Genomic DNA, 27545 nt, shown 5'->3' with positions numbered 1-27545 from the left:
TATTAGTTAATAACTTATTTATATTAATGGATATTATTTATACATTAATCACGAAAATAATTATCTGCCTGAACGTTCAGTATGGAATAAAAACTTGCAAGGTGTAAAAAAAAAATATTGTACGAAGGAAAAACATGGATAAAAGACAGATATGGAGTCGCTTGCAATAATTTTCAATGTGTGTCGATGGTCTCAATGGGTATTTATCGAATTGTTAAAAGAACGATAAATTGTTATGCTTTCTATGCATTACAGACGATTTATGATGTTAATCATGCCATATTCATAATTTTTCTTTTTAGAAAAATTGCGAAGTGTACTGGCAACATTGGTCATATCAGAGTGCAGTACCAGGTGCGCCAACATCGGACAATGTTATTCAATTAATTTCCAAATGAAATAAAAGATCTAAACTAACCTACTTATCTTTTTCTATGTAACACTATATTTTATATTTTAAAAATCCTTCATGTTGTGACTTCCCTTTGTGTGCTGCTTGAGATGCTGAACATTCCTAGTCACGAGAAATGTTCAGTTCCACTGTCGTGGGTGGTACTTTAGGAATTGGGAATCCCTCACTATGTCGTACCGGCTTCAATGTGAAGGGCACATCGACATATGCATATGCTTTTATTCTTAGAGGAATAATATGGTGCGGCAAAAACAACAATCAGTCACGTGGTCTCTTGGTTCAAGCCATATCATAGATACATCAAAAGGCATTGAATGAATGCCATTCAACCAGTCTCTTAGTGTTACTCCACAACTATGACATGTACCATGTGAGTTCCATGGGCGATCTTTCATCCCAGCAGCATCCAGCGGTACACTATCTTTACACAATCTGTGATGTTTTTACATTGCAATTTTAGCATACATTTTTCAGAAATGTATCACAATGTGTTAGGATGATATACACAGCTAAGGGGTTCTTTCAGTCGATGAAGTTTATCACAGCACACTCGACTGTGTTACTGAACAATTCAAACGCTGTAAACTGCATGTTAATTTATTACCATACATATAAATATCCTTTATTGTAGCAAACAGCATTACAATAAACCTCTCATACCAACACACAAGAGACGACTAAAAGACATTCCATTCCATTCTACCCATATCATACACTTTTTTTTTCGCTCTGACAGAAACAAATGCCAGTGTCAACTGCAAATATTTGTCACTTGGTTGCATACATATACGTTAGAAAATGCTGTTAAAAGAAAAGCTGAATTCAGTGGTGTATAAATTACCCATATTATATCATATATGACATCATGCGTATCTTGAAAATGGTACGTGATGGAGAAAAATGAGTGGCAAATCTGAAATCAGCATGCCAAAATTAGTTAGGAATACACACTTGCTAAGAGGGTACAAAATGGCTGTTCCCTAATGGTATTCACTACAGTTATGTAATATTGTTAATTTTTCCACAAAATAGTTTACAATGGCTCGACAAACTAAATGGGTTTAGCATAGAACTTGAAAAGTTGGAGAAAATTGTTTGTTTAACCCCTACTTTCTACTGATTTCCTGCCATAAAATTTCCTCGTGAACTAAATCAGGCAGGACAAAGAAGAGATAGAGGATGGATTGTGGAGTGCTGTTAATAAGCTTGTCGCTGGGTCGGCATACTCCCATTTGTTTGAAACATGTCCCCTGGTGAAGTAGAAATAAGATTTGGACATAATTTTATTTTTATTTCCTGTAAACATATTCCTTTGAATTCGATTTCTCTCTTCCAGCAACTCGATTTTGCAGAAGCAGGGTGCTAGGTGACAACAAAGATCAAACTGTGCTAGGCTTAGTACCATTTTGCTGGGGTTGGCATCGCTGATTGAGGAAACTCTTGCAGGTTCCTCAATGAATCTGTTAACTGCGCAACCTTCCCCCTTCCCCTGTACTGTCCCTTCCACTCCTCACCCATCGGCTGTAGTGTAACCAGCAAGGTTCCTCAGCAGCAGCAAAGCCTGGGTGTCAATTGTCTTGGGGCTGCAGCTGGAGAGAGCGATAGCAGTCAACTCTCTAAAGTAGCTAACGCAGTCAATTTGTATGTACATTACGCTCTTAATTTTACAATGCATATTAAACTCCTAAAAAGTAGGGAACTGGAAGTAAGTATAAATGAACTGTAGGAGATACCTCACTTCCTACATGGAGGAATCGCTCCTGCACTCATCCAATCATACTGATAAGCCAAAAGAGGCAGAAAAGTGATGCTAAATAACGAATATCAATATCAGCTGCAGAAAATCCATCATCTGATGTTGTTGATAGGAAAAATGCAACAAAAGTTTTAAATTTATGAGGTTGTAGGGAAGCCATCGATTCTTCACTTCAACTTCATTCACCTTTATGTTGCAGTTGTATCTTTGTAAATTATAACACTTATAAATATTGTTAACAATATATTCTGATGCATGGTGCATGTAGAAGCACTTGTAGATAGGTGGAAGAGAATGATTTTTCTTCCTGAAATGCAACATATCCACAATCCACAGTATGCTCACAGAAATGTGTGTAGCATGGATAGCATCACTTTAAATGGCCGTGCCTGTGTGAACATAATTTATTGATCACAACAAAAAAACAACAACTTTTTTTCACTTCTCTTAGCTATTTAGGAACTAAACAGGTACTTGTTCTACACACCAACTTCTTCTTTCCCACACATTTTTAACAAGTGTAATTTCTCTTTCCTCTTCATTTTCTTTTTCATTACTTGTAACATCTGTCCTTGAACCAGAAGGTGATGGTTCCTGTAAATTCTTCAAAGAACACTTATCACTGCACGAGTTAAGATGATTATTTAGTTCATCAGTGGATTTTTTTATATTGTTATCACTAATGTATTCATTCTTATCTAGTTGATGCAGTGAAGTCCGAATCTCATTCACTAATGAAAGTGTGTTATCCTTACAATCACTGTCTTCATTCTTGCACAGTTCACTTGACTGATTGCTAATAAGCTCTGGAGATGTGATGCTATGATTGTTAGGTACATCTTTATTGTCCTCTTCATGTTTTAAGTGTTTGGCCTCCTCACCATCTGAAAAAGAGTGCGCATGTTTTGAAAAATGGTACAGCATGTTAAATCCATAAAAGTACACCAGCACTCTTCACAGAGTGAAGAGTAAATAAGACAGGCGACGTAGTTGCAGTTGGGAGACTTTTGCATTTCCTCAGCGGATATCCTAAATCCTTATGTGAAGCATATAAATGGTGTATACAGTGTGCCTTATAGCAGAGTAGGGATTTTCTCCAGAAATATTTCAAAATATCCCCACTATTTTATTCCTTCGTTACAACAAGAAAGTTAAGAAATTTATTTTCACCTCTCAAACGTAGATTACTAAGGATAATAATTTTGTAGAGGTAAAGCTGTTCAAGCACCATACAATGAAGGCATGTGTTGTGTGGGTAGGGGCCCACATATTTATAATTATGGACATATGTGGAAGTGAAGTAATCAAGACCACATGCCAACCCCAAGGCACCCATTTATTAGGGCTGGGTGAAACCCAGAGCCACTCCAGGAGGGACATTGCTTGAAAAAATTCCACCTTGCGAATCGAACCGACAAGGCTGTCAGCACACACACAGGCTGCTTCATAATTCATATTACAAACCCCTGGTGCTTGTACGTGGATCAAGTAGATAGAGTTTTGAAACATGCCATACAGCAGGTACAGGGTTGGGACGAAAAACTGGCCCACCTCATATCACTTGGTCTGAAACAAAACTTTCTTCTAAATTAATGAGCTTGAAAAACAAGAACCAGCACAGATATGATGAGAGGGGTGCCGTGGCATGGCTAGTTTGGGAGAGTAGTGGCATGGATGAGTGTACAAGAAAGAATAAGTTTGAGAATGGCTGACAAGATGAGGCGGGCCAGTTTTTCATGTCCAACTCTGTACAACAAAATCAACCGAAGTGTTAAGAAACAATAGAACAATTCGTGCATGTACTGGGTGAAAGAGCAATGATATCTTGTACAATCAGTTGTTTCAAGGTAGACACTCCATTCAACATTTTCCTGTGGGGCTACTGAAGAGTTTTTCTACAATCTCTGTGAGTCAGACGAAGATCTGCTAACATGAATTCTGGCCGCACACATACTAGGTATTGTTGAATATGTATGCCAGAGCATGCTTTGCAGGTGGCAGTGTTTCCATCAATTTTGGTGGTTATCACATTGAGCTGCAAGGGTCCCGGGTTCGAATCCCGGTCGGGCTTGGTTGTTTGTGAATGTCCATTCATAAATTTCATCCTTTCATCACTCATCCCCATCTTCGCAAATTAGCCAAGAGGCACAAAACGCGAAGTAAAATAAACTAAATCAATCAATCACATTGAGCTGCTCTTATAGTGGACCAGGATTAGGGATACCAGATCACTGTAAGGGAAATGTAGGACATTAAGTCAAAATGTAGGACACAAAACATTCTCCATAAATAGTACATATTTCTATAGAACACTTTAGAAAGTAGTTGAAAAGTGACACTTTTCAGTTTTAAAAAATGAATTCTTAATGAATTTTCAAATGCAAAATTTCAAAACTTGCAATCATACTAATCAATGCACCTCTCACTACATGATTTAAGCGGTACTTCTCAGAGGAGACAATTTTTATCAAAATTTCAGGTTTAGCCAAACTATATTTATGTTAGAGTGGACAGTCAAAACTCTTTAAAATTATAGGGACCAGTACCAAACAAACATTTTACGGACTTCATGAAAAAATAATTTATCTCGTGTGTCTGTTGTGCTGATGGTAATGAAAGTACTCTCTCAACATTTGAATTATGACCTGTAATGGCAAACAAATATTCAGCAGTTACCGTAATTGAAAATGGTTCGAGAAGTTTCATCTTGAGTAGTGTCCAGGGTGTTTACCAAAATAACACATACAGAATTCTTGACTTTTTCTGACTTTTCTATACCTTTTTCCGTTTTTCTTAATGTCTATTTATTCGACCCCTACTTAGGTAAAGTTGAAAATTAGTAATCAAGAAAATAAATATTTATTTAATGAAAAACCCTACCAAAGAGCCAGTTAGGGTGAAAACTGAAGCTAAATTTAAGAAGAGAATTAGATCTGCTTTCTTGTATTAATGCATCCTGAACTGTGTTTGGCAAATAAGCGAGGCTTTGGCGTCTACTCAGAACCAGTATAAACTTATGTGGGTCTTGTGTCGGTTGTCCTTATATGTTTGTGACTGTCCCTTCATCCATCTTATATTACCACCATTCATCCTCATCCCTGCGATTAGCCAAAGGGACAGAAAAAAGTGAAGTAAAATAAACTAAATCAACAAATCAGTCATGATGATATCAAAAATTCTTGACCACAAGAATAATTTATTGCCTTTTTATTGACTTCTTGACCTACTTGTTAATTTCTTTACTTTTTCTTCACTACCATGACTTTCTTGACTGGCAGACACCCTGAATAATTTTGTTCTCTATACCCCTGCTTTACAATCAAATTATATTAGTAGTAGTATTTACGGTATTATAAACTCACGAAAGGAAGAGCTCCCCTCAAGCAGGTTTGGCTATACTTAAAACAAGCTCAACATGCCCATATGAGCTTTTTGCTCTAGTGTGGAACCCTGCCTAATCCAAGGATTTTGTAAAAATGCCCTCGGGAATTTTTCAGAAAGGAAGAGCTCCCTCAGATTGATTTCCCCACACTTACAAAAGTTGCATCAGCCAGATTTTTGTCCATAGGCTTGTTAATTTTTATATTGTTTTGGACATACTTAAAATTAAGCCAAAAACCCATACCCACACACACATATTTACTTCTGGTTGGAAACCAGGTTCAATTGTTTATCTAATATTAAAACAATGCAATATGCAGAGACCCTCTAGAATTGCTCCGTGACTCTCTTATTTTTTATATTATATGTTTGCATGTTTCTCCTCTGTGTCAGTGTGTGCAATTCCCGAGACGGTAGTATTGATTTTTGTTTTGCATGTTTCTCCTCAGCGCCAGTACTTACAGAAATTCCCGAGTATTGCATCAGCCAGTATTGTGAGAGTGACTGAGGAGAATAGATGTGTTGATACAGTGCTTCTCATACTTACAGGCTTGTTTGGTTTAAATATTCATATTGAACAATATAAAATCTGATATTTGTTGTAATCCACTCATATTTAGAGTCAAACTTATATTTGTCCCAGCCTGTTATTACCATTCTAGACCTGCATGTTTGTGCAGGTATTTGCGCTGGGTCAGTGTGAATGAATATTTATTCTCTTTTTCCACTTGTAAGCTATTGGTTTTACAACCTGTCATAATAAGCATGGAGATTAGATTTAAAACCCAGGAAATTTTATATAAATACCAAAGCCAAAAATATTAACACACATACACACATACACACACACATACACACACAAATCACACTGCTGAACCCAACTGATATTTTTTATTCAGTATAAAGTTTTGAATTGAAACCCAGGAAATATATATAATAAACAACAACAAAAATGCCGAATCAAAAATATTGCAATCAGTGCAATAAAAATATATTTAGCTCTAATTGGGCCAGACACCAAAAGATTTGTAATCCAGATAAATACAGAACTCCCACAAAAATTTGCCCCAAATGCAATAGAAAATACAGCATGCAATACTTCACATATACACATAAAGATACTTGCTCTGTACAGTCATCAACATTGCCCCCACAACCATCTACATCTGGTCTGAAAAGAAAGCACGAAGCACCTCTTAATGCCAGAGCAGCAAAGCAGCCACGCTATGAACCCATCCACAGCAGTTTTAATGCCCAACTTAGGGATTACCGGTTTGTATCAGAGCCAAGATGTGGTATTCAGAATTTTTTGAACAGTGTAAATCCTGATGTGCAGGCAATTCTAAATGCACAAAATGGCTCTTATAAGCTCTCTCTCAAATTGTTTGCACAATATAAGAAACCAAATGGCACAAAATTTACACAGCCCCACATAACAGAAACTGTACCGGTTTATTCAAATGCAAATTCAGACAGAATAATAAGCAGGTTGATGGATCAATTGAACATTAAACACTCTGAATTTGCAGCAAAAGAGTCTGGATGGAGCCTATGCGGATCTTCACACAAGTTATATGTTAATATTTCTGAATTCAGCCCATTACAAGGATCTACATTAGGGTGATGACTTTTTCATTTTTTTTTTCAAAAATTATTTCCTGTAGCACAAATGGATGAACTTTTGCCTATTAATGACTAAAATGAGGTATATTCCATTGAAATATTGAAAAAGGTCACGCACAAACCATTTTTAAATTTTATGTATGCCATTTTACCATTTCATAAAATTGTATTAACAATATTTATATATAATATAATTCAGCAAACGGAGTTGTGCAATAATTTATGCACCAGAGAATTGTATGGAATATTCCAGAAAATCATAGAACGCTGTGCGCCGTCCGGCCGGACTGAGACGTCACGGTGACGTAATTACTCGGGAAGCTTCTGTACAGTACTAACATTTTCTTCAGCTGTTTCGCAGTGTGGTATAAACTGCTATATAAGCGATGTGTTCAAAGCGGATAGTTGAGTTTTAATTAAATTAATTTGGTGTCAACATTATTATTGCCTTATTATAACTATTGCGCAATGTGCATTATTCAGAGTACATTATAAATAAATCCTTGTATTATCTGGTGAGCTACATTGAACTGTCTTGCTAATTATAATTGAGCATGTAATATATTATTTGTGTCTGTCTTTTTTATTTTCTATAATTGTTTTTTTGCTTGTTTTTAAATAAAATATATGGAAACTCAATAACAGTTTCTTTAATTTGTTACGTATTTAATATTTACGTTAAGGCCTTTTCTATTTCGCTTGCTGAGTAGAAGACAACATGTCATTCAAGAAGAGCTCTTCTAACACAGAGAAGAACAAGGAAACCTGGACAAAGAACTTAGTCCAGTTTCAAGCACCTTCAAGAAGAGGCAACGTGGCAATTTATTTGGCATTCTTGAGTGAACGGAGTCGCATGCCCTTGAAAAGCCACGTCATTGGACGCTTCAAATTTCTTGAATCCACTGCCAAAGAACGGAGAGAGAGAGAGAGAGGATCGGTCTAATTGCTGTGGAGCTTAAAGCCCTATGGAGCAAAACATTGAACTTCCCGCATATATCTGATCAAGCCATTTGTGCAAAACTAGCAAACCTTCTGAAAGACTATGAGCGATGCAGAAAGAAACAAAACTTTGATTCATTGAATGAACTGTTTGACGTGACCAAGGTGAAAGGCGAATGGATGTGCAAAGAGGATGAGAACCTCTACAAACTGCAAATTGAGAGCAAAGGTCAGGTTGGTTATTCCAGTTGCAAACGTGCTAGTGCAAAGATCATCCATCCATCCAAGCGAAAGAAGGCAATGGAAGTGACTGTGTCAACACTTACCAGCTCAGCGCCATCTGATTGTTCCGACAGTTATACGGACTCATCCGACAACAGCAAAGACAATCCTTGGGAGGATGAGAATGAAGCATCAACGAGCACAAGGAAGCATAACCCAACAGGCATTGCAAGATGCCTTGTTACAAGCTCAAAGCTGTCGTCCCACGGAGCAGCAAAGGTGTGCCGCTAGCTTTCTGGTGAGGGCATTGAAATCCCAACCCCATGTCAGTCAGCAATCCACAAGGCTATCTACACGAGAGCTGCTCAGATGAAGAAGCACTTGGTGAGCACGCTTCATCTGGAGAAGTGGAGCATACACTTTGACGGCAAACACATTGATGGCTTTGAATATCAGGCCGTGGTCCTCAAGAATGAAGCAAAAGAAATTAAGTTGTCTGTACTCAAATTGAAATATGGGAAAGCTCAAACAATCGCAGAAGGACTCCAGGATGTGTTAGAGGAGTTCAACATGTGGGGATCAATTGTGATGATTGTTGCCGACACAACAAGCGTGAATACCGGCAAGAAGACAGGCGTTGTTGTTCGGCTGCAGCAAATGTTCGAAGAGAAAGGTCACCCCAAACCCAAGTTCATCAGTTGCCAGCACCATGTGCTGGATCGCGTTCTTCGCGTTGTCATGGACGATGAGCTCTATGGTTCGACTAAATCACCAAACATCGAATACTTTTTTGCGCAGGATTTGATGAGCAATTATGATAAATTGAAAGCAACCTTCAGCAACGGTAAAACTGAGATTAAGGAAACAGGCGGCTGGAGAGACGACATGAAGCTTCTCTACCACCTCACTCGTGTCTTCCGTCACTTCACTGACAGGAATGAGATCCCCTTCGTGAAATTTCAAGATCCCAAACATCAGCAATGCACGATGGAACTCTCGTGCCGTTCTAGCCCTTCTTGAGTTTATTCTGAGGCCTGAAACACGGAACAGGCTGCGTAAAATTTGTTCATTCATTTCCTACTCATGGGCTGACCATTGGTTCAGCAGTCAATTGTTCCGCGCTGAAGATTTTGATGAACTATCTGCAGTTCTGAATGACTACCCAACATGTCTCAAATGCTTGAAAACCCACTGGAAAACAGATGAATCTCCAATCAACATTGCCCGAAGCAACCAGTACTGTGAGCGTGCGATCAGTTATGCAAGACTTGCACGACTCCTGCCGCAACAAGGACAATCTCCCACTGAGATTCATCCTGTCCAATGACATTATCATGAATAATTGACTTCCTTGTGTGTTTGATGACCCTATATAATGATGTATATATGTGACTCTAAAGCTTGTGTTCAATTTTATATCTGCTTACAGTGACTTCAAAAAATGGGCAAAAAAACTGATAAATATTTTTTTAAAATCATTTTGTGCGTGAGGTTTTTTTATCTAATCACCTTGAAAGTAAGATTTTATATAATCTTTAATGAAAGCTCATCAAATTATGATACAGGGAAATGAGGTTGTAAAAAAGTCATCACCCTAATCTACATATCTGCCATTACCTGATAATATTAAAAACAGAAGAGCCGTGGTTAATATAGAAAATACCGACCAGAAATGCTTTTTGTGGTGTATATTAGCTGCTTTGTATCCAGTTTCAAGGAATCCTCAGAGAATAAGTTATTACAAACAACATGAGCATCTTTTTGACGATGCAATGGAGGGTTTAGAATATCCAATGTCTGTTCAGAATATTGATAAATTTGAAAAAAGGGCCAAGCATATTAATGGCAAACAATTATCTATTAATGTATTTATTTGTTCCACTGGTCGTGACAATTGCTTGATAGAACCTCTCAGAATCAGTACACTTGATGATGAATCTGCTGTTCCGATTGATCTGCTCTTAATTGAAGGGGATGGCACATATCATTACACTCTGATACATAATCTTGCAGCTTTAGTGAGAACACAACTAGACAAATCCAATACAATATTCAAGTTGTGCCGAAGATGTTTAACTGTATTTGATGGTCAAAAAATGGTGAAGGGGGTTCGGGAAGAGAATGCAGAAATTGCTGAAAACAAGTTAATTGAGCATCTGAAATACTGTGGCAATCATAAACCTGTTCATATGGTGATGCCCAATCCAAGTGAAAATTGCAAATTCAAAAAATTTGAAGCTTTGTTGGAACACCCAGCATATATTGTCTGTGATTTTGAATCAAATCTCAAATCTCTTGCATTCTGCAATCCAGATCCTGAAGAATCTTCAATTACACCATACCAGCTACATGAACCTTCCAGCTTTTGTTATATAGTTATACGGGATGGTGTAGCTAGTGAGCCACACTTATACATGGGACCAAATGCCATCAAAATATTTGCACATAGAATAGAAAATGAGTGCCGTGACATAGTATTTAACATCTTATTAAAATCAAAACCAATGTTGCCTTTAACAGAGGATCAGATTGAGGATTTCAACAATGCAGAAAAATGCCCGGTATGTGATTCTGAATTTTCAGATACAAATATCAAGGTGAAACACCATTCTCATACAGATGGTAAATTCTTAATGGCCCTGTGTAATAGCTGCAATATTAAGATCAAGAGACCAAGATCTGTCCCCATATTTTGCCATGGAGCATCCAATTATGATTTTCATCATTTGATCAGGTACGAGGGGTTTGACAAGCAGAATTTAAATATTTTAGCTGAAAATGATGAAAAATATATATCTATTAGCAAGATAATTAAAGTTAATGGTGTTCCTATTCACATAAGATTTCTTGATTCTTACAGAATTTTATCAGCTAGCCTGCCTACACTGGCAAATCAATTATCTGATGATCAATTCAAAATCACACGTGCCTTGTTTCCAAATCAAGACCTGAAATTAATTAGGCGGAAGGGTGTATATCCATATGATTATGTTACAGATTTTTCTAAATTTGATGAGTGTTCTCTGCCACCACAGCAAGAGTTTTACAGCAAAATCAGAGGATCTGGAATCACTGATGATGATTATCGCCATGCCCAATTGATGTGGAACAATTTAAAATGCCAGACATTTGGTGATTATCACATGGCATATTTGAAACTTGATGTGACCCTCTTAGCTGATATAATGCAGGCATTCAGAAAATCTTCTATGCAAAATTATAGACTGGATCCAATATATTTTTTCAGTGCCCCGGGCTTAGCATGGGCTGCAATGTTTTTAAACACTAAAAAGCAATTGGATTTGATCCCAGATCAAAATAAGTATCTGTTTATGGAGAAAGGTATAAGAGGAGGGATGGTGCAATGTTCTCAGAGATATGCCAGAGCAAATAACAAATATATGCCTGATTATGATCCAGCACGGCCATCAAATTATATAGTGTATGTAGATGCAAACAGCCTCTATGGTCATGCCATGATGCAAAAACTGCCATATGCAGGGCTTGAATGGGTTGAAGATTTCAATATTGAGGATCTTCAGGACTTTGATGACAGTGACTATGGCCTCTTCTTAGAGGTTGATCTGACAATTCCTGATGATTTGCACAATAAATTTTCTGATCTGCCCCCAATTCCCGAGGTTCAGTGCTCACCTGGCTCCAAACAGAAGAAGCTCATGATGACCCTGGAGCCAAAACAGGATTATGTCATATATTACAAAAACCTCCAGTTCCTGATGAAACATGGTGTTCAAGTGACCAAAATTGGAAAAGTTTTGAGGTTCAGGCACTCAGAATGGTTGAAACCATACATTGATACAAATACAGAGCTTCGAACATCTGCAAAGAGCCAATTTGATAAGGGCTTGTTTAAATTGATGGTGAATTCTGTGTATGGCAAAACAATTGAAAATGTCAGAAAACATACCGATGTTAAAATAATTACTGACCCCAGCCTGAGCAAAAAATTGGTTGCAAAGCCTAATTTCAATTATAGAAGAATTTATGATGAGCACATGGCACTTTTCAACATGAAGAAAACAAAGATTAAGTTTGATAAACCTATTTATGTAGGGGCTGCAATATTGGAATTGGCCAAATTACACATGTTAACATTGTATTATGATGTGTTGAAACCTTTTTATGGTGATAATATAAAATTGATGTATATGGACACGGATAGTTTTATTCTTGATATTAAAACAGAAGATGTTTATCAAGATATTGCACAGCCTGAATTGTTTCAATACTTTGATACCAGTGAACATAAAGAGATTCAACACCACCACAACAAAAAGGTGCCTGGCAAGTTAAAAGATGAGACACTTGGTGATGTTATTGTGGAATTTGCTGGGTTAAGTGCCAAGATGTACACTTTTAAAACACGTAGTGGTGTTGCTGCCAAAAAAGCCAAGGGTATTGGCAAAGTAACTGTTGAAAAAAAGCTCCAATTTGAAGATTATAAAAATTGCATCAAATCCCAGAATTTAATCAAAACATCAGAAAATAGAATTCAGAGTGTGGATCACTTGCTGACTAGCAATATTGTAAGAAAAGTGGCTCTGGACCCACATGATGACAAGAGATGCATTTTATCATGTGGCATACATACTCTACCGTGGGGTCATTGTGATTTGAAAAATGGCAATCAATGCCCAATTACAGAGCATGATTTGAAATAAATAAACATGCCTATGAACTTATTTGGGTTCAAAAAACAGGCTATTATGGAGCTGCCAACACCACAACCCTCTCCTGATATGCTGTCTAAACTGAGTGGCTTGTTAATTATTCATCTGAACAGCATACTTACAGATATTGATGATAAAACAGGCAAAACATTGTACATATTTAACAATAATTTAAATCATTACCAATTACCTGTAGGTGGTCAATTGCAATTTATTACAACTCCTGAGGGTGATGTTAAAATTTCAATAGGGAGAAATATTTATAGAATTAATCACTCAAACATGATTTCTGGCACTGTATATACTGTTTCTGCTGGTGACTGCTTATATATTGAGGTCCCTGGATCATATGACAAGCTTATACCCTTTTTTATAGAATTAAGAATCAGATACTCTATAATAAATAACCGCTAAAACAAAAATGCCTAATGATATATTTGGCCCTCTTCTAAGCCCTGATGCTCATCATCCTCCCTTATTACTTCAAGTCCACCGCTTTTATGACAAAACTATTCATAATGTTAAGTCACGTTCTATTTATACATATGATTACCGTAATGCCGATTTTTTCAATATATATAGAAATCTTAATCAAACTGATTGGCATCCTTTAACATTATTTAAGAATCCCAACGTAGCATTGGACTACTTTTATGAAATTTTAGATAAAATTATTGGTAATAATGTACCCATAAGGAAGCGTAATAAGAGAAAATCGTACCCGCCTTGGTTTACACTGGATATTATAAGATTACTTAAATATAAAGAGTATTATAGACATAGACGTAAATTGTCAGAATATAACCAGAAGAAATTTGTTGAATTACGCAGAAAATCAAAATCTATGATAACCAAAGCTTACAAGATTTACATAAAGAATTCTGAAGAATCCATAAAAAATAATCCTAGGTCTTTTTGGAGTTATATTAAAGGTAAAAAGAAATCAACTAATAATCAGTGTAGTTTAACCTATAATGGAGTATCACTTGACAATAACAAAGATATAGCTAATGGTTTTGCGCAATTCTTTAAGAGCGTTTTTAATGATTCTATTCCAACTTACTCAATTCCCAGTGAAGTACCTATGATAGTAAATCAACCATTAGTATTAGATAGTATTACTGAATCTGAATGTAAAACTTCTATTAGAAAACTGAAATCGAAGAAAGCTAGTGGTCCAGATAGTATACCCGTTTACATATTTAAAGGATGTACTGATTGCTTATTGTTTCCTCTATGCACCATATTTAATTTGATTATAACCACCCAAATTTTCCCCGATAGGTGGAAAATAAGTAAAGTAACTCCTATACCAAAATCTGGTAATGCCAAGGAAATCATCAATTATAGGCCTATATCTTTAATTTCAACACCAGCAAAAATTTTTGAACACATTTTATATAATAGAATTTGTTATCATGTTAAACCGTATATAACTCACCATCAGCATGGTTTTATATCCAAAAGATCAACCTTAACTAATCTTATCTCATTTACCCAATTTTTGGCAGACTCATTTAACAATGGTTACTCTGTTGATACTATTTATACAGATTTTGCTAAAGCTTTTGATAAGTTAGATCATGATATATTAATATATAAGTTAGCAAATTTCGGTTTTTCGTTTCCACTGTTAAAATTAATAGCATCGTATTTAAAAAATAGGAAATTCTATGTCACCTACAATTTTGAATCATCCCCTTTATATAATGTTACATCTGGTGTTCCGCAAGGCTCAAACTTGGGTCCCTTACTTTTTATAATATTTATTAATGATTTATCCTCTGTTATAAAAAATTCTAATTATCTGCTTTATGCTGATGACCTAAAAATATTTAAATCCATTACAAATATAAGTGATTTAGCGCAATTACAGAAAGATATAAACAATTGCTTTCAGTGGAGTGTCACCAATAAGTTAGATTTTAATATAAGTAAATGCAGAACTATTACGTTTAGCAGACATAACTTATCTTATACTCATAACTATACTATGAATGGAATAGTTTTAAATAGAGTTAAACTTATAAAGGATTTGGGACTTTTACTCGACTCAAGGCTTACTTACAGAGAGCACGTACAAACATTAGTATCGGATGCATTTAGAATTTTAGGCTTTATATTTAGAACTACCAGAGAAATTAATAATATTCAAGCTATTGCTTCAATATACAATTCGATATTAAGAAGTAAGTTAGAGTATGTTAGTGTCATCTGGGATCCTTATTTTCAATGCTACCGTGATTTAATTGAAAATGTTCAGAATAAGTTCGTAAGATATTTATATTACAAAAAATTTAAAAGATCTTCATATTTAGAAAGAATATCCTATAATACTATTTTATCTGAATTTGGGTTCTCTTCATTACAATCAAGAAGAGAACTAGCCAAACATATTTTACTTTATAAATTTATAAATAACTTAATTGATGCTCAAGATTGTCTTCAGTTGATACGATTCACAATTAAACCTAGAACGTTGCGTTCTTATTTGCCATTTTCTTTGGTTAATTCTAAAAATATTGTACATCAGAACTCAGTAATGGTTCAAATATGTAAAGCTCATAATGTACTAATACAAAATAATGTTAATATTGATTTTGCTATGTCCTACAAGAAATATTTATCTGTCATTAAACAATTTATTCTTAATTAGTATTTTGTCTAAAAAATTGTAATTCTATATTTTAAGTTATTTTATCAATGCTAAATATAATTTTATAATACAATATAATATAACACAAACTGAAAATAGGCATTAATATCATTTAATTATTTGTGTATATGCAATTGGTTTATGTGTTTGTATATGTTAATATTTGTGTTTATGTATATGTTAATATTATGTTTATGTATATGGATATTATGTACCATAGTTTATTTACTGGTAAGCCCCCGTTGTAAGTGGAGCAATAGCTCTGTTATGGGGAGTATGTATAAATAAAATAAAATAAAATAAAAGACATGAAGATCACAGTGATGAGATTTTGATGCTTGATGTCAGAGTCAAGAAATTAAGAAGTGATTTACAAGCTTTACAAACCACACTGAATGCCAGTCTTCAATTAGAAATTACAAATTTGCAATCACAATGCATGGACCCTCTTCTTAAAATTGATTCTGAACTCAAATTGCTGCTTCAGAAATATACTGATCTGGCCACATTGGATAATTTTCAAAGTTTAGAAGAAGCTGTAGCAGCTCTTCAAGCCAAATTTAAGACCCAGGCCACCAATTCTGAGCAATTGAAACAGCAATTGGAAGAGCAGATAAATAATGTCCAGACACAGCTCCAAACAATTGTCAAAAGCATAAAATCACAAGAAGATTTTGATCTAGTGATTTCCACTCTAAAAGAACAGATTCAATCACTCCAAATACCTAATCTGGATCCTCTGCACAATGCCATAGCCGAGGTTAAAGAAAAAATTGAGACACTTGAAAATTTTATGAACAACTTGCCATCTTCTGATGCTTTGAGTGCAATAACTCGGAGTGTTGCAAATATCAAGCTGCAACTTGAAACATATGAAGATTTTGGAAAAATTCAAAGTTCCATAACCCATCTTGAAGGTACAATAGCAGCAGTGCAAAGTGATTTGGCAAATGTACTAGAATCCAGATTGCCTGGGATTGTAGACACTCTTGTTAGTGTCCAGCAACAAATCACAAAGCTTGAAAACCTCAACACTGAATCTGAACTATCTCATTTTCATCACTTGATAGATGATATCCAAACAAAACTTGAAATTTTACAACAATCGACACCCTCTCAGGCAGATATAGCCCTGCTCCAAAATGCTATGCAAAATGTGGCTGATGCTTCTGAATTAAACAATGTGAAACTGGCACTTGAATTTTTACAAAATACAGTATCAAATTTGCCTACATCACAGGAACTTAAAAATATAAAGAGGGCAGTGAATAGGATATTGAAATCAGAAGATATCAAGAATATCCAAACAGAGATCAAACAACTCACTCAGACAGTGGCCACTCTACCAACAAATCAACATATTAATGAACTGCATGCCCTGTTTGAGGATATCAGAAGACAGGTCCATGATCTTACTGCTCAAAATTCAAAATTGGCAGTTGTTGAAAATTTACAGCAAATTGTAGCTAATATCAAGCAACAGCTAGGAACCATGGAATCCAATCAAGCAAATGCTCTGTCTGTTTTTGCCACCCAGCTTCAAGAGATTGTGCAACAATACAAAAAACTTATTGTGGACATAAAAATCAAGCCAGGCCATGATGATGTTGTTAGGACCATCAATGAGCACCTTGAATCTGTAACAAGCAGATTGCTTACAGCAGAAAAGGAAATAACAGGCATAATCGAGAATCCAAAACATTCAGTAATTCTTGAATTGTACAGCATCCCCAACAAAGAATATGATTCTCCATTTACACCAGGTGGCAAAATATATATGCTGTCCCCTGCACAATTTTATTATCAATTTTTTGTTGGGGGCACATTGAGACCAATCAAGATCAAATATTGGCTGCAACCACAGGCACACCACTACCCCACCTTATCAATAACAAATGCTGATAACAAAGTCAAAATCACCAGTGTAGAATTAGAGGATTTTACAGATCCCAATACATTAGAAACATCTTATGTTGAAGATGATGGCTCTCTGGAATTTAAAATACAAATAGGGGATAAATTATATTTAGAAAATCCTGCAGTATCAGCTGCTGAACACCCTATAGTTGCAATATTCTTGTTTACGTATTATGTCTAGACAAATTATTGTTGATGAATTACACAGACAAGCCAGACATAATTTTAAGAGGCTCCCAGTAGTCACAAAGGGCATAGATGATTTATGGCAGAGCGACTTGATTGAGTTGTCAAGTGGGCAGTTGAAAAACTTAGACAAAATCAACAAGGGCTACAAGTATCTACTCACTGTCATAGATACATTTTCAAAATTTGCCTGGGCTGTGCCACTCAAATCCAAGACTGGAAAATGTGTTACAGAAGCCATCAGGACAATCATCAATCAGAGTGGAAGATCCCCGCGCTATTTGCAAACAGATAATGGCAAAGAATTTTATAATTCTGTGTTCCAACAATTTATTAAAAGCCAGGCAATAAAACATTACTCGAGTTACAGTGACCTCAAGGCCTCAATTGTAGAGAGATTCAACAGAACCTTAAAAAATCTTATGTATAAACAATTTACCCTCCAAGGTAATTATAAATGGATTAATATTCTTCCAGAACTTCTACATAAATATAACAACTCGGTCCATTCCACAATCAACATGAAACCCTCTGAAGTAACTTCATCTGATGAGCAAAAATTGATCAGCACTGTTTATTATCCTAGATACCAGCCAACAACAAGAAAGGCCAAATACAGGGTGGGTGATCAAGTAAGAATCAGCAAATATAAGCACTTATTCAAAAGAGGTTTTACAAGAAACTGGAGTACAGAATTATTTACAGTGGTTCAAGTTAAACCCGGGACCCTTAACACATATATAATAAAAGATCACCGAGGAGAAATTCTCAAAGGCCGGTTCTATGAACAAGAGCTCAGCAAAACTAAACAGCCTGACACATATCTCATAGAAAAAATCATCCGCAGAAAAGGCAACAAGTTACTTGTCAAATGGCTAGGACTTCCAGAACACAGCTGGATCGATGCAAACAAAGTGATAATATGAGCACCTGGGATGTTATAAAAAGGCTGCCAGAACCTGAACAGCAGAATAAGAGAAATGGCAACTTGCTGCCTGAAAATATTAGATGTCTTATTGTTGGGACATCGGCTTGTGGTAAAACTACACTAATGGTTGATAATTTTTTATTGGCACCCAACTGGTTAGAATGGAAAAACAGGCACTTGTATGTCTTTTCTAAGAGCTTGGAACAATTAAAATATCAGCAGCTGATGAAGCTAAATGATGGATTGGATATAGCCACTTTTGAACCAGATGTTAAGCCACTTCATGAATGTCTCGATAATTCTGTTGTTGTGTTTGATGACATTATACTGGATAATCAAAACAAGGTTAGAAATTTCTTTACACAGGGCCGACACAAAAACATTGATTGTTTCTACCTGGCACAGACTTTTTCTAAAATACCGAAGCAGCTGATCCGAGACAATAGCAATTTTATATGTGTGTTTCATCAAGACCATACCAACCTCAAACACATACATGATGAATATGTAGGTGGGGACTTGAGCTACAATGATTTTTCCAAGTTTTGCAGTAAGTGCTGGAACCAGGACAGTTATGGGTTTGTCACAATTGATATGACAAGAACACCTAATAGTGGCAAATACAGAAATAAAATCAACAATTTTCTAGACATTGAAACATATATAAATAAACATGAAAAGGCCAATAATTGATGATCTTAAGTTAAGAGATTATCTTGTAAAAAGATTTAAGGGATGGAAATCAGAGAACCGTGGAATTTATGAAAAACACAAACAAACAGAACAGCCCATAATTGATGCTATTAGTGAATTAGGTAAGAATATCAAAACTGTTACAGAGCAAAATCAAAATTTGATCACAGAGCTTGTACCTGTAGCTGCAAGGAACATATTAGATTATCCATTCACCCCACTTTCCAGTATTCATACACCTAGTCCTGTTGCTCCTCGAAGAATTGAAGCTACTCAGGATCCTATTGAATTGGGTCTTCTTGCTCAAAAATATTTAACCACACCTAAAGACAATAAAGATGAGGTGTTTGGCTTATATGCTGACACAGAGCCTGATGGTAGCATCATACATAGAATTGGCAATTTCAGAGTAACATTTATGGGAGATGATCTGATTGTATATTCAGAATCTCGTCTCGGAGAAAAAGGTGCTTTTGTTAAGTACCCCGGAACACCTGGATTGTGGGAACTGATGACTAGGAAGAGACCTGGCAGCTATACAGATCAAGATTATGATTATTACAAGGAAATATTAATAAAATCAGATGCTCTATACCAGAACAATGATCCCACACAAAAAAGAGTCAAGTCTAGCAGTGGGGCAAAATACAACAATTTAATCAAGCCCATATGGTCACAGATCAAGACAGGTAGTGGAATCAAACAATACAACACCCTGCCTAAAGAATTTGTGTGGGTTGATGATGTCAGGAAACTTGTAGATAGGTTATTGGTAATAGCTGGGGAGGAAAATGCTGGCAACCACAATTTTTACAATGAAAAGGTTGGAATTATGGACATGATAAGCACTAAATTGTCTAATTTTATAGTGAATGACACTAAGGGGATTGGATATCTCATAAAAATTATTAATACTCTACCCCCCAAATTTTGGAATATTTCTGAGGGTCGGGGGTTGGTTAATGACATTATAAACAAGTTGCCATTTGAACTACACATTCCAGGCTATCAGTATTGTGGTCCAGGCACAAAATTGGACCATAGATTAAACAGAGGTGATCCTGGTGTTAATCCCCTCGATGCTGCTTGTAGAGACCATGACATAGCATACAACACACATTCTGATCTTGATAAGAGACATGTTGCAGACAAGAAATTAGAAGAGGCTGCATTTGGCAGATTTGTAAGCAAAGATGCTTCTTTAAGTGAAAAAATAGCAGCATTGGGAACCACCATAGCTATGAGCACCAAACAAAAACTGGGGTGGGGGTTGTGAATATGTATATAATAAACCTAGGATGAAGGCCAAGGGTGTTATGTATCAAATACCTTATGCAGGTCTTAAATCTCTTAAAACTATTGATAGCCTTTTGACCAAAAAACAGCGCAAGAAAAAAAGCTCTTGTATTGCAAAAGGCCATGGTATGAAATTGTTGCTTAGTACCCCCCAATTAAAAAAATTACAGCAATCAAGAAAAAAATCACATGTGGGGGGATTTATATTTACCATCCCTGCCATCTTAGCAGCACTTGGGGCTGTTGGGAGCTTGGCCGGCGGATCAGCTGCCATAGCAAAAACAGTAATAGATGCCAAGAAAAATAGGGCAGAATTAGATGAGCAGAGGCGCCATAACCTTGCCATGGAGAAAAAAGGCAAAGGTGTTAAGAGAGCCATGAATAAGTTTAAAAAAAACAAGAGCCGCTTACAAACCAAGATATTGAAGCTTTAATCAAGCCACTGGGCATCAAACATTTTAGAGGTGTGTACATGTCTGATTCTTTACCTGAACAACCACTCAACAAAGAGTGTGGCATTGTTAATTTGGATAAGTACAAAAATCAGGGCACTCACTGGATTTGCTATCTTAAATATTTAAAAGATGAGGCATTTGTGTTTGATTCATTTGGAGGTGTTCCACCTGAAAATTTAGTACAATATCTAAAATCAGCTAATCTTTATTACAATAATGCCCGTGTTCAAAACTTCAAAGATGTTAATTGCGGACATTTGTGTTTATCAGTTCTTAGATATATGTCTCAAATAAATAAACCATCAATTGAAAATTTTCAAAAAGCCTTGTGGTATTTAAAACATCATGGGGGTATTCCATCTCACTAGCCAAAATTCAATATTGAAACTCAAATTACATGATGACATTGTGTATCCCAAAACAATAGCTCTCAGGGCATTTTATGGCATGTACTTGATCCCTAATATTACACACCACAACAACAAAATTGCAGTAGGGGATCAAAAAATTGTCATCACTCCAGGGCAGTATAATCTGTCCACTCTAAATGCTCAATTACCCAGAGGTGTAGTGTTAAGTCAAAATTCTGTCACTCACAGAGTAGAGATTGTATCTGCTACAGAAACAGTGGATCTGGGTACTATAGGAGAGCTGTTAGGCTTTGAGAACAACACAAAACTTGAACCAGGCATCAAACACACTGCTATGAATATACCTAAATTCTTAGCCATAGAGACTCTGAATATTCACTGTAATGTGGCCGAGGGTATGATCACCAAATCAAATGGCATAGGCACTCACAAACAAACTGGCATCATTGCAACATTCAAACCTAATTCTGAATTTATGGAGCCCATCATCTACAATCCATCCCCAACATTATATATTCCTGTGTGTCATAACAGAATAGATAATATTGAATTGATGGTCACTAATGAAAAAGAAGAATTAGTTGATTTTGCTGGAGCCACAACAACTGCAATCATAGAGATTAATATTTAAATAAAAATACATACAATGGAAAATATTGAGAGTTATGAGCTACAATCATTCCCCCCAAACAGGAGGACATTTGCAAATTTAAATCAACCCAACACAGAGATTGAGGTTGATCTTGATGTAGGGGATGGCTTTATACACCCTCACAGAGCAGATCTATACATCAAATTTGATGTTGTAAAGCTCGATGGTACAGATTATCCGGCAAATTCAAATATAAGATTGGTAGACAATTTTGTGCCGCATCTATTCTCTGAAATTGAGATCAGAAAGCATGGCGTTGTTATAAACAGAATAGATTATCCCGGCATTACCTCCACAGCTTTGGCCACACTAAAATTATCCAAAAACGAGGCTTCGTACTACAGAATCGGTGGATTTGAAGCTGGTGAGAAAATATTATCTAAAAACCACACATTGTTGTTCCCCATGCGCCTGTTGCCAGGATTCTTCTCAGATTATAAAGATATTATGTGGAAGGGTGGTTTAAGAATTACATTTAGAAGAGCTGCAAATGATAACAATGCTTTGATGAGGTACAGTACATTAAACTCTACAGGGGAAGCTCTGCCTAATACCCTACCTGATGAAGGCAAATGCATTATTCAGACTATGGAGCTAAGAATCCCAGTTGTTGAATATGAAGCCAGTTATGCTCTTAAATACAAAGCAGATATAATAAAAAATCCACAGGTTCCTCTGCAATTTTACACATATCAATCTGTACAGAAGCCCGCATCTGGTACATATTATGAGTTTGATGCTACAAATTCATTCTCCAGCATACAATATGACATGCCTGATTTTGTGGTGGTACTGTTTCAGACTGGGAGACACAATAATCAGGAAAAAAATTCAAGTAAATTTGATAACTGCAACATCAAGAACATATATCTTAAAAATGGCAGAAATGAGGTCTTTCCTAGAGAAAATTATAATTTAGACATGTCCAAGGATGATTTCCTCAAATTATATGAGGCATTTTCGGCATTCAAAAGGGTCACTGCTGGCAATACTGACATGTATTACACACCAGATGAATTCAAAGCACAGAGACCCATGTTTGTAATCAACACTTCAAAAAGAAAACAAGTTGTGGTGAATGACAGGACAAACATTAAAATTATCTGTGAATTCCATGAGGCATTACCTGATGACACTATATGTAGTGTTATTCTCATAGGAGAAAAATCATATGTTTATGATGTAAGAAATGAGAGGGTCACAGAGCAATTCTAGAAGATATTTGCTCTATTATCCTGTTGTACAACAACACACAAACCTCAACTGTATATCAGCTAGCAGTAAATATCTCATATGTGGGCAGTTGTATGTATTTCAATCTTATCAGGACTCGAACCCAGAGCCCCTGATTACAAAGCCGCAATATTAGCACTTCTCCATATAGAATATATCCACATTTTACTGGGTTCTAAGACCCAGAAGCTAATACAGACAAAATTGGATTTTGTTTCTGTCATAATATTTTCTAAGTCTTGGCTATGCTTTTATTATCAGAATAATACAAAACTAGAATTGCTTTCAGCAGGCAAGACAGTTCATTAGCACTGTGTCAGAAAATGTGTATCTCTATCTCAATGATCTTTGTTACATTTTTACATGTCGCACAGAAAAATTAATGGCCCCTTCAGTGTACATGTTGCACAGAAAATGTGTATCTCTATCTCAATGATCTTTGTTACATTTTTACATGTCGCACAGAAAGATTAATGACCCCTTCAGTGTATCACACAGAAATATTATTAATGCCCCCTTTTAGCTGTGTAGATTTTATCTCTTGCGTGCCGGCAAAACATGCAAACAATTAATTATGCTTGCCCGCTTTTCCCCTATTGTATTGAGCGGGCAATTTTGCTTTCATAAAAAATATAAGTATTTTTTGCTTAATTTCAAGTGTAGCCAAAACAATTATAACAGCAGTTAGTGGCTGAGCTGGTGATCCCCAATATAAAATAATTTTGCTCTGTTGTAAAACACTTTTTACAAGATTTCAGATCTGGGAGCTATCAACTAGCAGTAATTATTCTCAAAATCTCACGTATAGAAATATTATTTTGCCACACATATTTCAATCTATCAGGACTCGAACCCGGAGCCCCTTATTTACAAAACAACAATATTAACATTTTGCCATCAGGAGAGGCTTCACATTTTATAAAAACTTAAACCCAAACCTTTTAATTACAAAACAATAAAAACCATGCACCACACTCTACTGGGTCTTAAAACTCAATAAATATCAATTCAAGATTCCTGGGATTTTGACAAAAAAACATACTATAAACAATAAGATGATAAGAGAACTTGGCATAGTTTTAAATATAAACAAATCAATCTGAGGGAGCTCTTCCTTTCTGAAAAATTCCCGAGGGCATTTTTACAAAATCCTTGGATTAGGCAGGGTTCCACACTAGAGCAAAAAGCTCATATGGGCATGTTGAGCTTGTTTTAAGTATAGCCAAACCTGCTTGAGGGGAGCTCTTCCTTTCGTGAGTTTATAATACCGTAAATACTACTACTTATATTGAATATTGAATAAGAATTGGCAACACCTTGTTCCATCAGTATATACCCTAAGGCAAGAAATTCTATTCAGGCATTGAACAGTGACGTTATCAGAAAGTGGTCCCAAAAATTTGTTCATTAAGTGCTTCCGTTTTCCTGTTTGTTTAATAGCAGAACAAACTTTTTTTCTTTTTGGGCAATGACTCAATGACTGAATCAAACTAAATTTCACTATTGAGTTTGGAAGCGTAGTCCATAGACTTGTAACTTGCATGATTTCTTTCTGTTACCTATTTTCCTAATTAATATTATGTGACGCTCAAAATGTAGGACATTTATGATATTTTTCAAATTCCTCCCGGACGCCGGACATAGGCTAAAATGTAGGACATGTCCGGGAAAAACCGGACGCCTGGTAACCCTAACCAGGATGCAATGACAAACAAGCAACCAGAACTGGAAAACCAACGTGACACCTGTTTCATGACCTCACATAGCATGTCATTGTGTACAGGAAACCTGTAAACATTTGTTTATTTTTTCTGAATTGGACTTACATTAGTAACACTTTGATTCAGCAGAAGCAGGAGATTTAAATACTTGATTTGATTTTGTAATACCTACTGCCTGGTGCATGCGTTCCTTTACAGAACCCCATCTACTTAGCCCCCACTACAAGCCCTAGGGGTTTGTAAGGGGAAATTCGAAACACCCTATTTATCACACAATCCAAAGTGTTCCCAATAGTGCTTGCTCCCTTTGGTGCAGTTTCAATTCCCTGTGGGAGCTCCAAAATTTCAGTGTTGATCAAGCATTGGAAAACTACTTGAAAGCAATTGAAACACGACATGCCTCAATGCATCACCCAACAAAAAGCTGCTTCACAGACCAGTTGCAGTTTATACCCTAACATTCATGTTCAGCTGGTACCCAGTGCTCCCAACTTGTGGAAAATCTTTGGTAAGCTCAACTCAAAGATTTGTTTTGTAACTTTGCAAGAAAAATAATACTTGTCATAACCCCTTACCCTCCCTTACATGAACCATTATATTAATTTTATTTATATTACCACTAACTAACTAACTAACTCTCTAGCCTTCTTAAACCTGAAGGTTCATGGCTGCAGCAACACAGGCCTTCCATCTTTCCCTATCTTGAGCAAGATCTATATACTCTTTTCCATCCCTACCGATTTCCCTTAGGTCCATCTCAACGTTGTCCCTCCATCTTCGTCTTGGCCTTCCTACAGGTCTCTTACCATCAGGTTTCCCAACAAGAATGCTGTAAACTCCTCTTTCCTCTCCCATTCGTGCCACATGGCCTGCCCACCTAAGTCTTCTTGATTTAATTATTCTAATAATATCTGGACATGAATACAAATTATGTAGTTCTAAATTATGTAACCTTCTCCACTCACCTGTCTCCTCATCCCTTTTAGGTCCAAAGATTTTCCTAAGGATCTTATTTTCAAATACTCTCAATTTATGTTCCTAATTCAATGTAAGGGACCAAGTTTCACATCCATATAATACTACAGGCAAAATTACTGTTTTGTATATTTTAACTTTTAGTTTTAGATATTAAACGAGAAGACAAAAGTTTATGAAGAGAGAAGTAACATGCATTTCCTGAATTAAGCCTACTTTTTATTTCCTCTTTAATATAATTTTCATTTGTTAATATTACTCCTAATTTATATTACCATGTATAGTATAAATAATATACAACACAAATCAAATTGGAGATGTAAACTATGATTTTGATACGTTTTGGCAGTTATCAGAACGCTACATTTTAAAAGTAGCTCCGCTACAGCTACAGCTACTCTTCCAAAATGTAGCTTCGCTACAGCTACAGCTACATTTACCTAAAAGTAGCTTGCTACGCTACTCCTGTTCGCTACTCGCTACTCGCTACTTCGCGTGCTACTTCTGCATAAAAAAATGAAAACCATATGGGTATTAAAAAATTCCCTACTACTGGTAGGTGGATTCTGTTATTTATTATCATGATTGCAGTCATTCCATAATTTTGATAGCAGTGTTACTTCAGTTACTTATTTTTACTAAAGTTTGTGAGAATACCAAACCTATGCAAGTGGCATATCAATTCAAATTTGATATATGAATATTGCAATTAGGGTGTTACCCAACTTAATTATTACAACTATACACACAAAATTTTTTAGGATTACATATTTATGTTCACATCAACATATTTTTCTTGAGAATAAATATTTCATTTTTTATAGACTGATATGAAGTCATCATTTTGAATGAAAAGTACCTGGAGCCCTTTGACTACAAAAGGGCCCCAGGTTCGATACCCAGCGGAGGCACATAGTGGTTAGGATCCAGTCTCGATCAGCTTATCTATGCATAAAATGGACTAAAAACAAAAACTAGGAAAGACGCCAAGTTTCGAGGATGAGATCCTCCTGCTCCTCCATTTCCCGCACTGCTCATCATTCATCATTCTTCGTCGTTCTCACAATTAGCCGAAAGTGGCAGAAAGCGACTATAGATAAGAGAATAATTAAATAAACCATTCATCCTCATTGTCTTGATTGAGGAAGTGGAAGAATAGATGAGGAGGTAAACAGAAGAGGACAAATGGGTGGTAGACTCTATCAAAGCATTCGAAGATTAATACGGAACAGGGATGTACATATGAAATTCAAGAAGGTAATATATAACACATACTATGTGCCAATAATTTCGTATGGAGCAGAGATTTGGACAATGACATAGAGAGACAAAGAAAATATGCAGGCAGTGGATATTAAATTTTTAAGGAGTCTTTTGAGGAAGACTAGAAGAGATAGAATAAGAAATGAGGAGATCCGACAGACAGTGGGTGTTGTGA

The 27545-nt window shown here is 36.0% G+C and overlaps 1 protein-coding gene across 2 annotated transcripts in view; it reads right to left on the bottom strand.

Moving 5' to 3' along the window:
* Positions 1–1097: 1097 nt before the first annotated feature.
* The window catches only part of LOC145991307 (major facilitator superfamily domain-containing protein 6), a 44863-nt gene continuing 18415 nt past the window's right edge, over positions 1098–27545 (bottom strand). The window contains exon 9 of one of the 2 annotated variants that reach the window (XM_083127300.1): positions 1098–3052. In XM_083127300.1, coding sequence (XP_082983426.1) covers positions 2631–3052 — 422 coding nt within the window. In that variant the 3' untranslated portion in view covers positions 1098–2630. The remainder of the gene's footprint in view (positions 3053–27545) is intronic. The other variant, XM_083127299.1, reaches the window with a different exon arrangement.

Source organism: Lepisma saccharinum, chromosome 8, assembly GCF_977018435.1.
Source record: "Lepisma saccharinum chromosome 8, izLepSacc3.1, whole genome shotgun sequence".
In the NCBI taxonomy this organism is placed as follows: Eukaryota; Metazoa; Arthropoda; class Insecta; order Zygentoma; family Lepismatidae; genus Lepisma; species Lepisma saccharinum.
This window is presented reverse-complemented; position numbering and strand designations above follow the sequence as displayed.